This window comes from Pogoniulus pusillus, chromosome 18, assembly GCF_015220805.1.
Source record: "Pogoniulus pusillus isolate bPogPus1 chromosome 18, bPogPus1.pri, whole genome shotgun sequence".
Taxonomy (NCBI): Eukaryota; Metazoa; Chordata; class Aves; order Piciformes; family Lybiidae; genus Pogoniulus; species Pogoniulus pusillus.
The window spans coordinates 10,998,712-11,013,114 of NC_087281.1; the positions used below are offsets into that span (position 1 = coordinate 10,998,712).

The 14,403-nt window shown below is 51.5% G+C and overlaps 1 protein-coding gene across 2 annotated transcripts; it reads right to left on the minus strand.

Moving 5' to 3' along the window:
* Positions 1–9,126: 9,126 nt before the first annotated feature.
* SIX3 (SIX homeobox 3) lies at positions 9,127–14,157 on the minus strand. 2 transcript variants are annotated; one of them, XM_064158384.1, is made up of 3 exons: positions 13,086–14,157; positions 10,547–10,706; positions 9,127–10,142 (listed from the first exon to the last, which is right to left on the minus strand). In XM_064158384.1, the coding sequence occupies exons 1-3, from the start codon at positions 13,847–13,849 to the stop codon at positions 10,041–10,043; spliced, it is 1,026 nt and encodes a 341-aa protein (XP_064014454.1). In that variant the 5' UTR covers positions 13,850–14,157; the 3' UTR covers positions 9,127–10,040. The 2 variants fall into 2 exon arrangements, with proteins under 2 accessions (XP_064014454.1, XP_064014453.1); XM_064158383.1 differs by having other exon boundaries at positions 9,127–10,706.
* Positions 14,158–14,403: the final 246 nt, after the last annotated feature.

Genomic DNA, 14,403 nt, shown 5'->3' on the forward strand with positions numbered 1-14,403 from the left:
CTGCCAACATCTGTGTACTCCTATGGAAGAAAACCCTGTGAAATAGCTTTACAGCTGCCAGTGGTGTATATACGTGCGTACACAGGCATATAGGTAGATAGATTGCACTCACATAATCTGCTCTTGTCTATCTACTTGGGAGGATTAGTTATCTCTGCATCTATTGAGAATTAACAGGGGCAAGAGATTATGTATCAACGTACGGACAACGGCTATGAATATGAAACCCTGCGTACATAGGTAAGACGGCTTCAGTCAGCCACTCAGCTGCAAAGCTCTTCTTTAAGGCTGCTCTGTCTTATTATCTCGAAGCCTTCAGACAGTTTCTCACCGAGAGCCTCCATCAGCGGATAAGGAGGAGAAGGCTCCGTGCTGCAAACCCCTGCTTTTCACATCCGAAATTGACATATGTCACCGCCATGCCTTGATTTTGCTGGAAACAGGCAGCCTCCCTCACCTCGCCACCCACCCCTTTTGTTCCGACAAAATAAGCGTTTCGGCGGAACTAGGGAAGGGTGTTACGCCAGAAGGGCAGAGGAGGTGGGAAAGCCTCGCTCTCCGCACTACCCCTCGGCTCCTCCGATGGTACTGAGGTCCGAAAGACCGTCAGGAAGGGGCTGGGGCCGGCGCCAGGCCGGTTCGGGCTGAGCCAGGGATCCCCAAGGGAAGGGGTCCTTACAGGGCGCGCCAAGCCCGGAGGAGTGGCAGCGGAGGGCAGAGCAGAGGGCTGTCAGGCGGGGCCTGCCGCACCGCCAGGTGCGGGGAAGAGGCCCCGGCTCCTGCCTGGGGGCAGCCGAGGCAGGCGGGAGCTGAGGGGCGGGTGAGAGGGAGCTATGCGGCCGAGGGGGCCGAGGTAGGGGCTGGGGCGGCGCACGGAGAGCTCTGTCCTCCACGCAGGACCGTATTTTGCGACAGAAACTCTCTTGAGCGCAGACAATGGAACGGGATGTTTACTGCGGGCGGGAAGACAATTAGCAATTCATTGGGAGAGATGTGTCACCCAAATGTCACGGGGAAGCTAACATGACATCTGTTTTAATGGCTCCGTGCTAATAAACTCCTCTCGAAGGGCGGCTTTGTGGGGACGTCAAAGATTATTTACAGAATGAGTCAGTTTCCAAACGGCGTTAAGGCGCCGTCGGTGGCGGCAGGAGAGCGGCGCGGCGCGGCCGCGGCGCCCGGGACACCGCGGGGTGGGAAGGACCGTCCGGGGAGAGGACGCCCGCGGGCAGCACCCTGGCACGCTGGGCTGGGCTTGGCATGACTGGGTTCCGATCGTAGCGGGTGGTCAGTATGGGGAGACTGCCGAGGCAAGGGGAAGAGGCGTGGAGGCCTCGGGGCATCATGCCTTCCGCCGCCACGGCGGGCTGTATCCCGCGGGAGTAGGGCAGTTGCTGAAGAGAATCCTAGCCAATGCGTCCAAGGGAACGCAAATCTACCTCAGAGATATTCTTTTTGCTTGGTTTTGCCTGGAAGAGGGCTCCCGAGTCTGGGAGAAGCCACCCCTATGAGGAACCCCAAAACAGCAGGGGTAGCTCCCCGCCTAGGTGCCGCAGCCGCGGAGCGCTGAGGGGCCCGGGCTTGAGGTGGAAGTTCCTTAACACTGGGAAGCGGCGAGGCCCCAGAGGGGCGGCCAGAGTGATACCGAGTGCCACATCCTGCGCTATTGAACAAGACACGCTGCAGTAAAACACATAAGTAGACAAGCCGAGAGAATCCATTTAGAACAGTTAACACAGTCTGACTCGCTTAGAAGCACACAGTGGGGGGAGAAAATTTAATTTCCCTCAAATCCATCTGAAGATTTTTATGTTCAGATTATTGTTTACATGCTTTTTGTGTTCTCTAAAGCCAGGTTGCGGGACGGCATGGAGGACGGCATGGGGGGGGGGGGGGGGGGGGGGGGGGGGGAATATGCAACTGCTCTTGCAAAATACCCGTGTGTGTATGAAGAGGAATTGTATTCCTGTGTTTGGATATATATGTGTGTGTGCGTGCGTGCTTTTGCAGAGAACAGATGCTGCACCTTTGAAAGACAGGTGGAGATAGCCAATCCAAAAAGTCTTTACTGGGGCAAAACTGTCACTGAAGGTAGAAACAGGTTATTGCAAACCTGTCTTCGGTGTTTCTTAATCGTCCAGATCAAACACATTAACGTAAGGCGAGAACGAAAATAGTCTGAAAACCGTCTGTCGTCCTTTCAAGGGCAAAGGAACCGCAGTATCGATACCTGGTCTGAACGCAACAGCGTGCTCCATAACCTGGAGAGAGGGAGGAGGAGGGCTGGGAAGTGGGTGGGTAAAAGGAAAATTGCCATTGTCAGGAAAACTAAATGTAATTTTAGGTGGGCCACGTCTGAGACGAGTAAATAAGCCAGGGATCTTCCTGCCTTCTTCTGTCCCCAGGGCTATTGTACTCCCAAAGAAATCGCTACAGCAGGCGAGTGCCAGCCCTGCACGTGCGGGCTGACCCAGGGGAGAGCGGAGCGGGAGTAAGGGCTCAGCTAGCAGGCAGGCCGCACTGTGCTCCCCTTCTCCTCTCCTGCCGGGGAGGGCGGCGCGGGGGCTGCGGCCATGGACCCTCTCCCGCAGTCTGGCGCTCCTCTTTCTGGTTTATTTATTTCGACTTTCGTGGCACAGATCCGCATCCTCGTGCTTCGACGTCAGCGTCGGCGCTCTCCAGGGGACACGCACCGGCCGCTTCCTGGGACATGCAGAGGACAATGTCCCGGAGAGGGGGAGTCGGAACGGGAGAGGCATCAAAACTGTTTCTACATGCGCTTTGTTTACAGGGATGTCTGTACGCACCTGCACTCCCACACCAACTCGGTGTAGTGGCCCGGTGTGTGTACGTGTGCGTCTGTGGCTTTTGCGGGGTGGGGAAGGTTTCTGTGCTGCTCTCTCTGCTTAAAAGACCTTGCCGGTGCGGAAGGCAACGGGGTGGCCCCGGCAGGGAAGGAGCTGTGGGAAGCGAGTTCCGGGGAGCGGCGGGCGGCGGGGAGCCTGGGCGTCCCTCCTGCAGAGCCCCGCTGCTGGTCGTCAGACAGCCTGGAGCAAGGGGAGGCAAGGCAGAGACCCGCTCTCTGTTTCCAGAGCATGGATCCCGCTAAACAGAATGCTCTTTGCTATCTCCTCGCTCTGAAAAGGCAAGAAAGAGTTTTCTTTAACAGTATGATTGAAATGTTAGGGGTATGATGCCTCCTCGTTAGTAATATTGGCTTTGCATGCAGAGCACAATCCCATCCCTCTAGACTGCTTAGCCAAAACAGAGCGTAAACTCTGTAATTAGTAACGTGTTCCATCATTAAAGAGCCCTGCTGAGAATTTCTATTTAATAATGGTCTTAAATTAGTTATGATGGTAAATACTCATCTGGAAATTCAACATCTAAAACCATCTACAATCTGGAAATGCTCCAGTGTTGCTGTAATCTCCTGTTAACACAGAAATGACTATCACATTCAACCATCGCATTAGAATTTCGCTGTACCGTTTGGTCCACGAATATACAGTATGAATGTGTTAATTAGGTTAACCCATACATTGTCTGCTTCACAAATATTTAGAAATAAACAATGAAAGCTCCTTTTTAATACGATACATCCAAGGAAGAGGGGAGGGGGTTCGGATTTGACTCTTGCAGCTAGAAAGCCTTTTGTTTTCAGATAAGCTGGAAATGCAGCGTCTACAGGCCTGGAGGCTCACCAACATGCACCTATGGACACATGCTCACTCTCACGGGCACCTGCAACTGCGACTGCCTCGGCAGATCCTCACAACGTGTAGTTGCAGCATCTACGACTCCTTCCGCAGAATGTGGGTTTTATTGCTTGCCTGCTGTCTCAGGCTAATCAATTCACATAATACTCTTTCTTTAATTCTCCCTCTTTTTTTTTTTTTTAAACTGTAGCCTTGCCCTATCCGCAGCCATACAGAGGGGCTTGGGTCCGGCAACCTTTCCAAGACAGTTTTGAAGTAGTCTGAAGAGGCGCAAGGAGGAATCTGCGAAAGAGTAAATAAATAAATAAAAGCTGACTTCCCCCCTAACTATCAGTGAAATAAAAATTTTACGGATAGACTGTGATGCAGGTATAAATAAGTTATTCAGGTACACTTACAGACACCGAGAATATAAAGGAAAGTTATTTGTAATAACAACAGAAAATCGGTAACTGAGATAGTAGGAGGTTATAGTAACAGGAAAGTGAATGGAGGGAAGTAGATTTCTATATTTACCTATATGTCTGAACATTTATCCTCTCTAGCACCAACCTTTCATATTTAATGAATGAATCTGCATTGCAGGTTGCTGCTTTTTTTTTCCCTCTCCTCCATGTGCCGGCTAGTTTTAAATCTGCAAGCACCACAAAGAGGCCGTGATCCCATCTGCCTATGATTCCAAATTAAAGTTCAAACGGATGGCTTACACACTGCTGATCCTGTATCATAGCCTCTCGCGACCCTTCAATTACTATTTAATAGAATTACAGTGTAAAATCCCAATAGTCTTAAAGAATGTTTTATCACAGACTGAAGAGAGAGAATATGCAGACACCTCCAACGCTATTGAACTGTATTACTGACCTAGTTAAATATTAAAAAGGAATATTTAGTGTTCTACAAGATATTACAAGGGCTACTTTAATCTGAATACATGCATATGTCTACGTGTGTGTGTGCCCACATATATATGTATGTATGTGAGTGTGTGCATGGACATCACAACATCAACTCCATCCCATCAGCCACGCTGGATGGACGTGTGTGCTCACCCGTGCACGCATGTTCACACACCCACGAAAGCACACATGCTCCTCCAGACTCGTGTGGAAATCGATGTGTTTCGGTAAACTACCGCACTCCTTTGTTGTTGTCAGGTATTGCTAAAGAGGTTATTACAGTAGGAAAGCAGTTTTTCCTCCAGTCATTGAAAAATACTCTTTTATTGACCTTATTATTAAACGAACTTCCTCTAATGATGTTTCTATGGGGACACAAAAAGCAAACATTTGCTGTAGAGCTAAATCTGTCTCTAGTAACTAGGACTGGAATTAGTGTCAGGAACAGACCGGTTTAAATATTCTGAATCTTGAGTTTCCGGGCAGTTTTCTCTTTATTTGTCGAACTGTTGTGCAAAGGACCTGCTTGCCGCAGGCGGAGCCGATCCTACCACTTTACCTCGCTTAGAGCGGAGCAATTCTAACCACACACTTCAATAGATTCAATGTATCTTCCTGGGTTTTATTCGTTAGTCTTTCGCATCTTTCTTCTGCAGATCTCGATGTGTCGAGCCGCTTTGAAGCCTCCTGGTCTGAAAACACCTTACTTCCAAAATAAAAAAAGGGCAGAGGCGAAAACAAAACCTCACAGCCGCTCCTCACTCAGACACAGCAACGCAAATCCCTTTAGTATCATTTAATCATAACTATGTCCCGACATCCCCTGCCTTTTATCATTACCGTGCCAGAGGAGAGTATTTAGCGCTACTGTCGATAATGCCCTCAGTGCTTTTTCTTTCCAATACTTTCTCTTCCCCTACACCCCCTTTCTGCCTCCTCTCCTCCATTCCTTGCTCTATTCCTGAGTGGTTTGGATAATTCCCCCTTTTTCATACATCACTTACAAACTTCTGTGTGTTAGGGTTCTCTGCAGGGTGGTGACGCAGCTATAGGTAACGGTTGCCCTCTGTGTTTTGGACTAGCATCTCTGTGTGTGCCTGTCAGTCTGAACACACTAGTGTGCTTGTGTGCGCTCTAGAAGGAGGCAATGTTTGTCTATCCTCGTCTTACACGAGAAATCCAGGCCAGTGCGATGTGGAGCTCAATAAGAAACTGCATGAATAAACACGAATGGAAAGTTGTGCTCAGCTAACCGGAGAAATCAGAGCAATACCAGGGCACCAACGTCCACATTTCTTTTCATTTCGGGCCGGGGCAGTAACCTCATCTGGGGATGCTAAAAATTAAGGGCAGCGGGCAAACAGACTCAAGTCCCTCGAAAAAGCAGCTGTAATTGATTGGGCAGAGAGATGGGGAGGATCGAAGTCCGAGTCTGGCCGCGGAAGGCAGGCTGCAGTCGTGGCCCAGCAGCCACACAAAGGACACCCAGACACGTTAAAGGGCTCATGCGGACCCTCGGGCAGCGACAGCGGGGAGAGAGTGAGACAGGTGACTTCGGGGCTCTCCAGACTCCTCCGCCAGTCTGCACGCACACCAGGGGAGCCGCGAAACCGAAGCTCATTGGGGATGAAGGCAGCGGTATAGCTCCACGGCGACGGGATGAGTGGTGGGGTTCGGGGGTAAACTATAGCCTCCAATTCGCTCCCGGAACCGGCTGGTCGCGTCCCGACTTCCGACGGCTGGGGCGGAGCCGTGCGCCCCCGGCCGCGGGCGGAAGGCGGCTGTGCGGGACGGCGAAGGCCGGGGAGAGGGACCGCCATAGCCACCTCCCGGGGAGGTAGCGCGGTGCGCTGCTAGGCTCCGGCCATCTGCCTCCCATTCTCCGGCTTTTCCTTAAATATTGATCAAACGCACTTCAGCTTCCGAGTAATTTCATTTTAATCAGCGGCCGAGCTCGGTGTGGATAATAAACTAATGCTGGAGAGGGACTGTCGATAATACTCGGCCAGGGGCAGGGAGGAGACAGCCCTCCAGTTTGGCGGGGTTCGATAGGCCCTATCTTCCCGGGGCAGATGGGTTTAGTGGGTGAGAGGGCTTAAACGCAGCTTTTCATACATTTACACCTCAATCAGCCATTCAAGTTTTTAATGCAAATCCTAAAACAACATCATTTACCCATTACGGAGACCGGCTTTGAAACGGCATATCATTAGCTGCACCCTTGGAACCCCCATACCGTGCAAGCACAGACGCCCCCCAGGATGCATGCGTGTCCCTAGCCGCCCCGCATAAAGGGGTGCGGGCTGCTCGGATAAGCGTACACCCCCAGCAGAGCCGGGGGCAGATCGCCCCTCCAGCTCCGGCCAAAGTGGTAACTTTTCGGGGATGAGGGCGGGGTGGCAAATGGCACGGGAGCAAGGGCCTTGTCTGAGAGGCAAGAGATTGAGGCCAGGTATGGGTGAGGCGATTTCTGGCCTCCCCTAGCTGCCACGGCACGATAGGATGATCTTCTGGAGGTTTAATCAGAGGGAAGAAAAGTTGAAACCTACCAATGTAAAGCTCATCTGATATAGATTATTGCTGCCGGCTTGACGCATTCTGGCTGCAGCTTCGAGACGCGAAAATTAAGGAAGAGAGTAATAAAAAAAAGATCCCAAACCTTCACGCCTCTGAATTCTTTTGCATATTAAATTCCATTCAAATTAAAATAAGATGAGAACGACACTCCTACCATCGAGGAGCAAAATTATTGCACTTAAACCCAAGGTACCGATATCAAATAACCCCTTCCCATCCAAACCTCGAGAATAACTGAAAGAGATGGAATTGTTGCCTATAAAGAGCTCTCCCCAGTCTCACTGCCGGGGTGAGAAAGAGAAAGAGGAGCCCGAGCTCAAGCATGAGACCCGAGCTAGAGTGTCGGCCACTGGGGAAACTTTCATCCCCTCCTGGGCAGTATTTCTCTCCTCTAAAAGCCACAAGGGAGAGGAGAATAGCTAGGTCCTTCTACATGACCTCATTCTCAGCCCACGCGGAACACGACAACCCTATTGTGTGTGTGCTTCCCTCCCCCCCTTCCCCCGGCAGTGGAGGAATTGTCCCCAAGCAATTCCCCTCCATTCTGGTTTCGTACAACCAGAAATTACTCTCTTTCAACTCCCACAAGTGTTGACAACAGCGCAGTGAGGAGACCCCTTGGGTAGACCCCACTGCGGAGCCGCACCTTGAACGAAGCCCGTGGGACCGGGGAGGCGAACACCGACGGGGTGGGCGCTGCTGCCCCGTGACAGCTCCTGCAAGAACACGGAGGAGAAATTCTGCCCCACTCCCTCCAGCCTCTATGCGTGTGTCCGCGGTTGGCAAGTCCAGTGAGGAAACTTTCCTGCCCCAGCCAGAGGAGGTCTCACGTGGGGACAACTCCCCTGTGCGCTTGCTCAGCGCAAACCCGAGACTTTTCCTCAGGGGCGCCGAAGGTAATTTGCACCGAAGGAACGTATTTGCACATCGGCTTATTCCTTAAAATTACCCATTAGTGACTTGCTCTAAGATCTCACACCCTAGGAGGTTCTCCCAGATCCCCAGGTAGCCTCTTGGGGCGGGGGGTAATGAAAGGGGAAACCTAGAAGGCTTCCTGAGGCTTTCCGTAAACCTAACTTGGACTTTCCCAAAAAAGGGGAGAATAAAAGCAACACAAAGGTAGATCGGAAGTCCGAATTAGTTTGGAAATAATCAAGAAATTCCAGACACGTTTCTCCCTAAATCCCTGTTTAGTTTCAAAATTGTAATTTCAAGTAAAAACAAGTTTAGCATTTACCTCTTGTTAATTCACGGCTGAATAATCTGCCCAGGGCAAAGCAAAACTTTAATGGGGGGGGGGGGGGGGGGGGGAGAGGGGGGGAAGGTACAGAAAGAAAGAAAGAAAAAAAAAAGGGGGGGGGGGAAGGCGGAGAAATGCTGAAATACTGTTAGTCGTGCAAATAAAGGCTTCTTTCAGCACATTACAATATACTCCGGATTCGAGGGGAGGAGCTGCAGCTCGCTTAGGGCGAGGAGTTTACTGTTTTGTTTTTATTTAAAGCTACAAAACAAACCCCGAAATGCCTTAACCACTTTCTGGATACACTCGGCCCTGCAAACAGGCGGCCAGGACGGAAGCCTTTCAGCTCGGAGTGAACAATAAAAGGAGCAGGATGGGGGGAAAACGCTGTAGCTGCGACGGCGGAACTGAGACTGGGGGACCCGGTCGTGCCACGCGTCCAGCGCCGCCACTGTTCTAGCAGTCCAGTGTCCCCACTGCCACCCACAGCCTCTTCGCAGGGTCGCTCTGTTCCCCCCACAACGCCTGCAGGGTGTCCGGACGAGCCGGGGAAGGTGGGGTGCCGGCGGTGGCGCAGGGGTCGCGCAGTGCTGCGCTCCCGCGGAACCGCGGCGGGGCAGGGTAAGGAAAGAGGCGCCCATCGTGGAGGGCGTGTGGTTCCGTGTAGGACAAAAACACCAACATCGCTGGGTAGATAAGAAAATGGAATACTGTATTTGATTTAGAAAGTTTTTACATATAGATAAACACGCAGTTAAGGAAACAATAGTTTAAGCGTCCTACGTGGAGTTTAAGAAGAGCCCCCCCCAAAGCTGCTATGAAATACTCAAAATAGCTTTTGCATAAGATAACTACAGTTGCACCCTAAGCTTTTGTTGTTGGTGGTTTTGTTTGTTTGTTTTGGGTTTGTGTGTGTGTGTTTTGATGTTGTTGTTGTTGTTATTTCGTGTGTGTGCTTTTTTTTTTCCTTTTTTTTTTTTTCTTTCTATCGCTGAGGTCCCTTTTGAAAACCTAGCACGTCAAATCTTGACAGCTAAGTTTGTTCAAGGAACACCGAGTCAAGGAAAATAAAAAGGAGAGAGAGAAAAGGTGGGAGTGAGCTAGAGAAGGGGGGGGGGGGGGGGGGGGGAAGAAGAAAGAGTAGAGCAAATATCATATACAAGCATTTCTACACATATATTACAAACTGGGAAAATGATCGCATCATTAAGATATACATAATTCATATAAAATTTTGAAATAAAAATAAAAATCTGTTACAGTCATAACTATTCTTTTTCCACATTTATAACCAGTACCCACACAGGCAGTGACAGAAGTGTAGAAAAAAAGGTGCTTACGAATAAAATGATTGTCAGCTGAACAAAAAAACAGAAAATTGCATCTTGGCTGGACCATCATTTGGACTTAAAAAAGAAACAAAACAAAACAGAGAGAAAGGGAGAGGGAGAAAGAAAGAGAGAGAAACTGGACCAACAAAAAGGCGATAAACATCTGTTATTTCCCTCTTCAAGGAGTTCCTTTTTAATTTTTTTTTTAATTTTTGCTTTTTGTACAAATTCGATCGGAGTTTGCATTTGTTTGTCTGGTTTCTGTTTTTCTTTACTATAGAGAATATTTTTTCCCAGATACAAATTTAATCATCATCATCATGCAAGTGGGTGAAATGCGTCCATGGAAAAGCGCAAAGGAGAAATCGTGCTTGTCCTAAAAAGAATACAATTGCCACTTTTGCTTTGTTTTGTTTGTTTTTTTCTTTTCTTTTCTTTTTATATATATAATAATTATTTCCCCACCCCCACCCCATCTACAGCACCAGCGTTTGTGACTGTTGAAGTTTTAGCTCCATCTCTTGGTGGTGGTGTTGGCTGACGGTGGTGGTGGTAGATACTCTGATCCCTGTCTGTTTGTTTGCTATTATGTTTGGGTCGGGTTTGGCCTTTTCTCTCTTCCTGTGTGTATGCGTGCATGCGGTTGTGTGTCCCGATTCTAGGTTGCCTCGGTTTGTTTTGTTCGGGTCGGGGAAAGGGTGCTTGGCTGTTTGGATTTGGATTTTTTTGTTTGTTTGTTTTCCGATATCATACATCACATTCCGAGTCGCTGGAGGTTACCGAGAGGATGGAGGTGCCCGTCTCGGCTCTTTCTGTCAAACTGGAGACGCTGGTGGTCGGACTGGCCGCCGTGGACGGAGACTCGGCCGAGCTGTGTGTTGGGCACCCGGGCTCTGCCAGCGACCGCATGCCGCTCTGTCCTATCGCCTGGTGCTGGAGCCTGCATCGCGCCGGGAGACAAAACAACAGCACAGCCCCTCTGAGACACCGGCCACCGTCGCTGCCGAGAGCACGGCGAACTCTCGACCCCGCGCCCGCCCGCGGACAGCCCCGCCCCGGCCCGGAGCGGAGCCAAGCAGAGCCCCCGGCGATGCCCGGCCCGGCCCGGCCGCCTTCCCGCAGCGCCCTGCGGAGCCTGCGAGCAGCGGAGAGAGGCTGAGCCCAGCCATGCACCCGGTCCACGCTGTCCCCACTACGGGCCGGTGCCGGGGGAAGGCCATTTAGGGGGGATGGCACTCAGCGCAAACAGAGCTAGAGGGGTCGCGGTTTGAAAGAGAACGGGGAACGGGGAGCAAGGCATGGTGGGGCAGAAGAGAAAGCGTTTCCTTGCTTTGCGGATTGAAAAACAGGAGCAACGGCTTCCCGTTCCCCCGGTAGCCGTTCGCCCCAGCGGCACCGCGGGCCTTGGAGAGAACTGTGTCTCTGTGAGCTCCCCGAACACTTGGCCTCCGCCGAAAGCTGCAAAGACCAGTCTGCAGCGGCAAATAAGCGAGCAGGATTCTCATTCTGTGTTCTCGAGAATATCTGTCTAAACACTTTCCAGTGCACGGATAAATTCTCTGAGGTCTGCGGCAGGACCTGAGGAAGGTCTCATCCCGGGGACGCAGCGCTATCAACAAAATAATTTTTTTAAAGGAGATGGTATAACACAGCTCATCTCACAGATCGAAACTTAAGGTCCACATGAAGGCCAAAATTATCTTTAAAGTATTGGTCCTTTCAACGTCAATACTTAAGGTTACATTGCTGTTGAACATTTTTTTTTAAAGGCAATAAATATTTTTTACATTCCCTAGCGCGTTGTACTCCCGTTTATTCCGCTCGAAACCCAAAGAAAGACTGATTCAAGGATAAGAGCTGAGCAAGCAGCCACAACCTCTAGCATTGCTAATATGAATCAAAATACACTCCTCGCTCAACTGCTTCTTACCAGGGTATTTTCTATTTAACTGCCTGCAAAGAACAGAAAAATGCAGCTGGCTTATTCTACATTTCTCATTGTTTTAAGTTTTGCAGTTTCAGCGTCTCTGATTTTTCTCCCATTTGCAATTCCTGGTGCATTAGTCTGCTGTCAACACTGTTGAGTCAACAAAACCATCCGTAGGCTAGTCCTGTTTATTTACAGTCCTAAACTGATCTGTTTTTTATTTAATGGAAATAAAATGACGAGGCACTTTTAGGTTGCATTTCTCCTACAGAGTCTCGAATAGTGCTATAAATAGGAGAAATTTAAGAGACAGCATTTACAGCAATAAGTTTTGTTTACATGCTTACAGAGGTATCCAAACTTAATTTAAAATAAAAATAGTATCAAGATGGATTAAGGGCCCATTTTAATTTGCAAAACAACTTTTATGGAGGGTGACGGGGAAAAGAAAAAAAAAAAGAAACGGGGTGGGAGGGAATGAAAAAAGGATACCTCGCTTTTTATCACGGTAAAGAAGGGAAAGAAAAAGAAAACCCCAAACAAAAAAACACCCCCAAAACCGCACCGAGAGACACGCAGATAAATACAAGCGTAAATGCACAGGAAACACAGGACCGGAGGGCCAGGTCGCCATGTGGTGTAAACAGAGAAATGAGGGTTGGGGAAAAAAAAAAAAAAAAAAAAAGTTTCCCGATCTCCTACAGGCTTTTGTCCCTTTTTCTTCGGAGCCGAATTGTTTGCGCCGTGCCTGTGCTTGTGCCGGTCCCGCGGCGCATGCAGAGGAGCACGAACAATCGGAGCGGAGCCGCCTGCGCTACCGAAACCCGATCTGAATCTCACTCCCCCCCCCCCCGGCCCTTCGTCGGGGAACCGCGCCAGAAGCGACCAGGCACAGATCTCGGTCAGCCGAAAGCAAAAGTGGAGCCCACCGACCCGGGGTTTCCGTTCCCACAGCATCGCTGCCGGGAGGGCGGGAGGGAGAGTCGGGCTCTGCCCCCCGCCACAGCCGCTGTCGCTGCACCCCGCGCCCGCCCGTAGAGATCGGCATCTACGAAGCTGCCCCTGCCTGCGGATAAGCTCCGGCCCTGTCCCGCACCTCGGGAGTCCGTGGAGAGTCGGGGCACGCTCGTGGAGCGCCAGGTAACTTTGAGCTGTGTCTGCCCCCGGCGCATCCCTGCGGATGCCGGGAGGTGACCTATACGCCCGGCGGGGGCACCCAATTCTCTTGGTGGCGGTAATGAAAAAGAGGAGGAGGAGAAGGAGGAGGAGGAGAGGCAGAGATGCGCTGCCAGCCGGGCGGCCCCCGAGCCACAGCGCGGAGCGCGGCCGCCCGCAGTGCCCCGCCGCCCACCTCGCCCCTCGCCCCGGAGTGGGCCCTCTAGCCCCACTGACCTGTTTTTAGCCGCCGCTGCTCTGTCTCTTTGCCTTCGGTTTTTAAACCAGTTGCCTACTTGCGTGGGGGTGAGCCCCGTGGCCTGAGCCAGTTCCCTTTTCTTGCTGGGGTTGGGGTAAGGGTCCTGCAGGTACCACTCCCTCAGGAGACTGCGAGTCCTCTCTTTGAAGCAGTGCGTCTTCTGCTCGCCATCCCAAATGGTCCTGGGCAGTGGAAACTTCTTCCTCACCCTATATTTATCAACCGGCCCCAGCGGGCGACCCCTTAGCTTCTCGGCCTCCTGGTAGTGCGCTTCGAGCCACATAGCCTGCAATTTGCCGTGCGACTCCTTGGTGAATTTGTGGTTCTCCAGGATGTGGTAGAGGTCTCGGAAGTTGCCCGTGTGGAAGGCCACCACCGCCCGGGCACGGAGAATGGACTCGTGCTTGTTGATGGCCTCGCATGCCCCCGGCGCCACCGGCAGCGACCAGAGGAACCTCCCCAGCCTCTCTATGTCTCCAGTCTCCTCCAGCGTCTCGCAGACGCTGGCCACTTGCTCCGGGGAGAAGTTGAGTGTGGGCAGCTGAAACATTGACAACTCTTCGTGGGATGCGCGGGAGCTGCCGCCTCCACCGCCGCCGGCACCGGGGCTGCAGCCCGAGCCGTTGCCGCTGCCGCCGCCGCCGCCGCTGGCTAGAAGGAGGGAGCGGTGGTGCGGGTCGGCGGCGAAGTTTGGCAAGAAGAAATGGGTGGGATAAAGCTCTAGCGGGGACCTGAACACCATGGGATGACCGGGGAGAGGGGGAGATAAATCAAGGAGAAAAGAAAGAAAGGGAGGAAGAAGGGAAGAAAGGGCACACGCACCGCGCAAGCATCCACACCCGCACACGCACACACAGCCACATAGAGGCACGGGGGCACACGCACTCGGGTACACGCGGTCACACGCACTCGGGCACACGCACTCACGCACACACACACGCACACGCACTCACACACTCGGCCCCGCGCCGCCGCCGAGTCGGAATTCAGTGATTCAACAGCAGTCGCCCTAATGACAACAGCCTCATAATATCTCCCCTAAATCCACAGTGAGTGCAGCGCTGAAACATTTTGTTTCGCTTTTCTATTGGTCTTCTGAGTGTCGTTGTGGCGTTGCCATGGCAGCCCCTGCCAATCACTGTCAGCCCTGCCAATCATTACGGAGTACGTAAGGAAGGTTTTTACCACTTCGCCCGAATGCACGGGGGGGGAGGGAAGCGGAGCGGTTGGTGGAAAAGCCTGGTTGGTTTTTTTTTTTTTTTCCCTTAATCTTTGCAACTCCTAATCTCAGCACTT

What these genes read in the sequence shown, in the direction of transcription:
- SIX3 (XM_064158384.1), bottom strand. Translation starts at nt 13,849, where the DNA reads ATGGTGTTCAGGTCCCCGCTAGAGCTTTATCCCACCCATTTCTTCTTG. An exon ending in GCAGCGGCGGCTAAAAACAG is followed by an intron (nt 10,707 to 13,085) that starts GTCAGTGGGGCT and finishes GGCGCGATGCAG; the next exon opens with GCTCCAGCACCAGGCGATAG. An exon ending in CGGGCACCTCCATCCTCTCG is followed by an intron (nt 10,143 to 10,546) that starts GTAACCTCCAGC and finishes TATTCTTTTTAG; the next exon opens with GACAAGCACGATTTCTCCTT.